The following is a 6,210-nucleotide window of genomic DNA, read 5'->3' on the forward strand; positions in this document are numbered from 1 at the left end:
ATATATTTATTCACAAAGAATATATTTCTCTTTTTATATTTTATATCCGTGTGGTTAATTACGCGCCCCTCAACATTCCTAGTAGCGGCGATCAATACACACACTGAACGCGTCGCGGCAAATCGACGCATGCGCAGAATATATTAGTTTGCCAGGTTATTGGTTGCAATATAAACGTTAATAGAAACATAACCTTTAAATTAAAATATAGTACAAATAAAATCTATTTCTGATTACACCTGTTTTTTGTAAAACAGTATATGACGCCTATAAACATTAAAACAATGTATTAAATATCGGAGATTGAAACAAAGTGAATATAGTATATATGTATATATAAAATTATGTATATATAAAATTATCAAAATTTTTAAAGTTATTTTTTTCTACATTGCTAATTATATCACTGGCGAGACATGATGGTCATAACCAGCAATCGCGAACGCGAGAATGTCGAGCAATCAAACGAATCAAACCGACGTGTCGCGCAAAAAGGTCGCGTCCATAGATATAGTATATCTAGACCGAGTGTTGAGGAGTGGGAACCGAGGTACACGTAAAAAAGGACATACTCTGTTTCGTACCCCTTGCGTTTTCTCTCATTCGCACGTAGCATGACGAAAGAGAGCGCTATGTTATGTGCGAGCGGGAGAGAACGCAAAGTGCACGAAACAGAGTATGCCCTTTTCTACGTGCATCTTTACCCCCACTACTTAAATAAAGGCAAACGCTCGGTCTAGATATACTATGTCTATAGTCGCGTCGGAGATGATACAATAAAACAGACGTTCTGATTGGCTACCTCGTAACGCGACGCATGACGCGACGCGTGACGCGCGCAATGGGAATTCCCCCTGAGTTTCAGACTCTCACGTACGTATGCTCGCACGGACACACGCAAAGCGAGTTTGTCCCTCAAGGCGCGTTTACAGTTTGCAGCATTCATGTACGATTATTCGCTTGAGTGTGCAAATACGCCTTGATGAGAGATGATTTTGTGTATGTGTGTGCATACGTATATGATACGTATCAAGCGACGCGGTACACGATAGCATCGTGACATCAAAATATAATAAGATTAAGGTTATATTTGAATCTGTTGTAGAAAATATATTTGGTGCTATCGAGTAAGTAGATTGAAATTTTGTATATATTGGATGATTGCATAAGTTCGTGCCCGATTTTCATAGATGGCATTAAGTTACTGCATGGCGGAGTTCTATTGTTTTCGTGTGGTAATTGTTGCTTACATTGAATAGATGACGTTGTCTTATGTCAATTTAGCGTCAGATATTGTTCAGATAAGTCCATTTGTGCATAAGAGAAATCATTAAAAATGGAGAACGAAAAGGTGCATTTGCGGCATGTAATGCTATATGAATTTCGGAAAGGCGTGAGTGTTGGAATTGCACAAAAAAATATTCAAAGCGTTTATTTGGACCGCGCTCCTGCTCTCCGAACAGTTAAAAAGTGGTTTGACAGATTTCGAAATGGTGATTTCAACATAGAGGATCAACCCCGCTCTGGACGGCTTTCTGGCATTGATGATGACATTGTGCATGCCTTAGTGGAAAGAAACCCAAGGATTACAACTGAGAATATTGCTGAGAGGCTGAACATCGATAATTCAACCGCTTTTCGTCATTTAAAAAAGCTTGGATACATTTCCAAGCTTGATACGTGGGTACCGCATCTCCTGACTGAAAGGAATAAGCTAAACCACATGACTGTGGCTCTTTCTCTTCTCGAGCGTAACAAAAAAGAGCCTTTTTTAGATCGAATGGTAACAGGCGATGAAAAGTGGATTCTCTACAAAAACGTACAGCGAAAGAGGACATGGAAAACAGCAGCTGAAGGAGCAGAATCCGTAGCAAAGGCTGGCTTGCATTCGATGAAGGTGTTGCTGTATGTTTCGTGGGATCGCAAGGGAATTATTTACTTTGAGCTGCTCCGACGCGGCGAAACAATCACGGCGGACAAGCACTGTGAGCAACTAACTAGACTCGCTGCAGCTATTCGAGAAAAACGTCCGATTTTGGCCAATCGAAAAGGCATCATCTTCCACCACGACAATGCTAGGCCACACGTCGCTCAACAGACGCTGCGAAAACTGCAGGAGTTGCAATGGGAAATTCTGCAGCACTCGCCATATTCTCCAGATATTGCGCCTTCAAATTTTTATCTGTTCCGGTCTTCGCAGAATAGTTTAAATGGCAAGAATCTCAATTCCGAGGAAGCTGTCGAAAACCACCTTACAAACTTTTTTCAAGAAAAACCAAGTTCTTTCTTCAAAAATGGAATCGACAAGCTTATAGATCGTTGGAAAACCATTGTAGAAAAGAATAGAGACTATATAATTGATTAATAAAAGTGTTATCTCTAAAATATAATCTATTGAAGTTTATATTTAAATCGGGCACGAACTTATGCAATCCCCCAATATATATCTGCTTATATATGTTTATTTATTGTTTTATAAGTATATTTCTTGATTATATTTGAACATTATCTAAATTATAGCACTTATTTGCAGGATAAAGCAAAATAAATCCTTTCGAGAAGACCGGTATACTTTTGTAGCTGGGATTTCTTCAGCTGGGATTGCATACGGTATAAGACCGATATGCGGTATGCAATTCCAGCTGAAAAACTTCGCTAAACAGCGTAACCAGAGAAAAGCCTTAGAGCGGCCATCCCAGCGTTTTTTTGTACGATAACTTTTGGTCCCGTACAGCAGCGCTTCTACGTCTATTTTACAGACACTTGAAACTACATGGCCACGTCCACTTTCGGTGGCATAATAAAACAACCAATTGGTTCATATCTGTGCTACGACCACTTTTCGATACTGTCGATCTCGGTTCATGTCCGTGCTACATCCACTTTTCGATATTGTCGATGCTGGCAGTACACTGATCATTACACAAAGAGAGATGATTGCGCTGTTTTTGTTTCTCTTTTATCGCGATGGGTGTAGCGTCCGTGAAGGCACACACTGATGCGTTGAGCACACGGATGCGATTGTGGGAGATAATGTCAGACAAGGAGTGACAATTGCGTGCTATTCTTGTTCCTCTAGCACAGTGCATGCCACGATCTGCACATTTTGGCCAATTTTCGAGAGGCAACGCCTATCGCGCCCGAGTGGCCTTCACTTCGACACAGTACAATTGGACACGGTGCAAGTGGACACGTTACAAATGGACATGAGATTGTGCACACGGTTCAATAGGACACAGTGCATTTGGACACAGTAATTTTGGATACAGTAGCTTTTGGACACATAAGAAAATACGCATCGTTTACTTGGACACCGCTCAATTGGACACTGTTCATTTGGACACCGTTCGTTTCGACACAGAAAGATGCGCACCGTTCATTTGGACACCGTTTGTTTGGACACCGTTATTTGCCCACCGTTCGTTTGGACACCGTTCATTTGCCCACCGTTCGTTTGGACACCGTTCATTTGCCCACTGTTCGTTTGGACACCGTTCATTTGCCCATCGTTCGTTTGGACACCGTTCATTTGCAAACCGTTCGTTTGGACACCGTTCATTTGTACACAGAAACATGCGCACTGTTTGTTTGAATATGTAACAGATGGAGAGAAATAAAAATCATTTTGGGAAAATATAACCAGTATTCTTATAACACTTTATACTGGTAAATCTATGTAAAATATGAAATCGTGAAAAGGAGATACATTTGAAGGTTATAATATCTGTCAAAATAAAATATATTCATACGTATACATCTCTGATACTGATGTCATTAATTTTACATTGCTTTTAGCACTTTATTTAGCCTTTCGCATATTTGGATGTCATGCATGGATACAGTGGGTTCCGCCCCCCCTGCGGGGGGCTCCACTTCCGGCAGATATAACCTAACCCAAACCTATTTCTTATTTAAAACAAAAATTTGGTGTGGATTACGTCGTATAACTTAAATCAAATTTTGGTGTCCAAACGAACGGTGTCCAAACGAACGGTAGGCAAATGAACGGTGTCCAAACGAACGGTGGGCAAATGAACGGTGTCCAAACGAACAGTGGGCAAATGAACGGTGTCCAAACGAACGGTGGGCAAATAACGATGTCCAAACGAACGGTGTCCAAATGAACGGTGCGCATCTTTCTGTGTCCAAACGAACGGTGTCCAAATGAACAGTGTCCAAGTGAGCGGTGTCCAAGTAAACGATGCGTATTTTCTTATGTGTCCAAAAGCTACTGTATCCAAAATTACTGTGTCCAAATGCACTGTGTCCAATTGAACCGTGTGCAAAATCTCATGTCCATTTGTAACGTGTCCATTTGCACCGTGTCCAATTATACTGTGTCCAAGTGCACCACTCCCTTCGCGTCGAGCCGGCAACAACGCTCACGAAAACGAGATTCTATCGATAATCGAGGAACTTCGCGAAACGGGAGCGATCGTATAAATCGAACCGTCGCGTCGACGACCGTCGCAGTCGTACGCGGGATTCGCGATGTCCGTGAGCAAATTCGGCACACCTCTAAAAAACCCAGGCTACGACGCGAGAACCGGAAGACTACGTCCGGCTATCGAGTCTCTGCGAAATTACGTGCGCGATAACGCGCTGTGTCTAAGCTCTTCCATCGAGTACGACGCGAGAGAGCGCAAGATAAAACGCTTGGCTCAGCCTGAGGAGGACGCCGACGCGACGAGCAAAAGCTACGTCGAGAGAATCACATCGCAATTGAGAAAAGACGCGGACGAGGCGGGGCAGAGCGTCATCCTACTGTTCACGAGACTCACTCAGCTCGATAACGCTCTGGGTAAACGAATAGATGTCGCGGAGAGTTTCGTTTCCGAGAAAAAAGCGCGCGACGACGTTCTGAGTAAACGAATAGACGCTGTGGAAAATTCCATTTCGAGAATAGAAGCGAGCGCTAACGCTCTAGATAAACGGATCGATGCTTTGGATAAACAAATCAAGAGTTTAAGCGATCGAATCGATGCAGCGAAAAATACTATATCGCTCAACGCGGCGGAGTCCTCGACGAGAAGCGCGAGCAATCATAAAATACTGTTCAATCAAGGTAAAATAATACAGGAACTAACCCAAAAATCGCGCATCGCGGCAAATTCCGCAACAAAATCCGAGACGAAGATACGAGAATTGGAAAATTCAACGTCGCGATTGAAGAGAGACGCGGACGAGCTATCGGGAAGAGTGAGAGAACTGGCGAAGATTAACAGGAGCGGCGAGCCGTTCGAGAGAGAGATTTCACCCAACGTTATTCTCGAAAAAAAGAGGAGAGAATTATGAGCGTCGAAAAATGAAGACTAGTCGAGGAATTGCACGCGCCCGCGAGAAGAAACTTCCCGCGTCGTCGCGTCGCGGTGCGCGGGTACGACGACTTATGGCAGGCGGATGCGGTCGAGATGCGTCCTTACGCGAGACTCAACAAAGGCCACAACTACATACTCACCATTATCGACGCGTTAAGCAAATACGCGTGGGCTGTACCGCTTAAGAGCAAAAGCGCGAACGAGGTTACCCAAGCGTTATCTAAAATAGTGCGAGACTCTAAGCGGTGTCCGAAAAATCTGCAAACCGACAAAAGAAAGAAATTCTACAATGCCGATGTGCGAAATTTCGCGAAGAAGCGCGGAGTGAATCATTACTCGATGTACTCGGTGATGAAGGCGTCGATAGTCGAACGATTCAATCGTACGCTCAAAAACTCTATGTGGAAGTACTTCACGCTGAACGGAACGTACAAGTGGATCGACGAGTTACCTCGACTCGTCGAAGAATATAACGCGCGAAAACATCGCACTATAGGTATGAGACCCGTCGACGTGACTCCAGCGATCGCCGATAAACTTTTAAATACTGTGTACAGCAATATAAAGATCGCGGCTGCGGCGAAATTCAAAGTAGCCGATCCGGTACGCGTCAGCAAATTTAAGACGATCTTCGAGAAAGACTTCACACCTAACTGGACCACCGAGATTTCTCGAATAACTAAGATACAACGGACTAATCCCGTAACGTATCTGTTGAAGGATTCGCGCCGCGAGCCGATCGCCGGAGGATTCTTCGAGCACGAGTTGCTGCGCGTCGGCGATTCCGACGTGTATCTCGTGGAAAAGGTGCTGCGTCGAAAGGGCGACAAGATTTAAGTGAAATGGTTGGGAATGGACGAATCGCACAATTCTTGGATAAATAAAACGACTG

General features: G+C 43.6%; 1 protein-coding gene across 1 annotated transcript; it reads left to right on the forward strand.

Annotated features, from left to right (window-relative positions):
* Window positions 1-4,491: 4,491 nt before the first annotated feature.
* On the forward strand, window positions 4,492-5,295 carry LOC138941820 (tropomyosin-like). Its single transcript, XM_070311697.1, has one exon. The coding sequence runs from the start codon at window positions 4,492-4,494 to the stop codon at window positions 5,293-5,295; it is 804 nt and encodes a 267-aa protein (XP_070167798.1).
* Window positions 5,296-6,210: the final 915 nt, after the last annotated feature.

The sequence above is a fragment of the Polyergus mexicanus genome, unplaced genomic scaffold (assembly GCF_030449975.1).
Source record: "Polyergus mexicanus isolate NDT 795.1 unplaced genomic scaffold, iyPolMexi1.0 SCAF_20, whole genome shotgun sequence".
Classification (NCBI taxonomy): domain Eukaryota; kingdom Metazoa; phylum Arthropoda; class Insecta; order Hymenoptera; family Formicidae; genus Polyergus; species Polyergus mexicanus.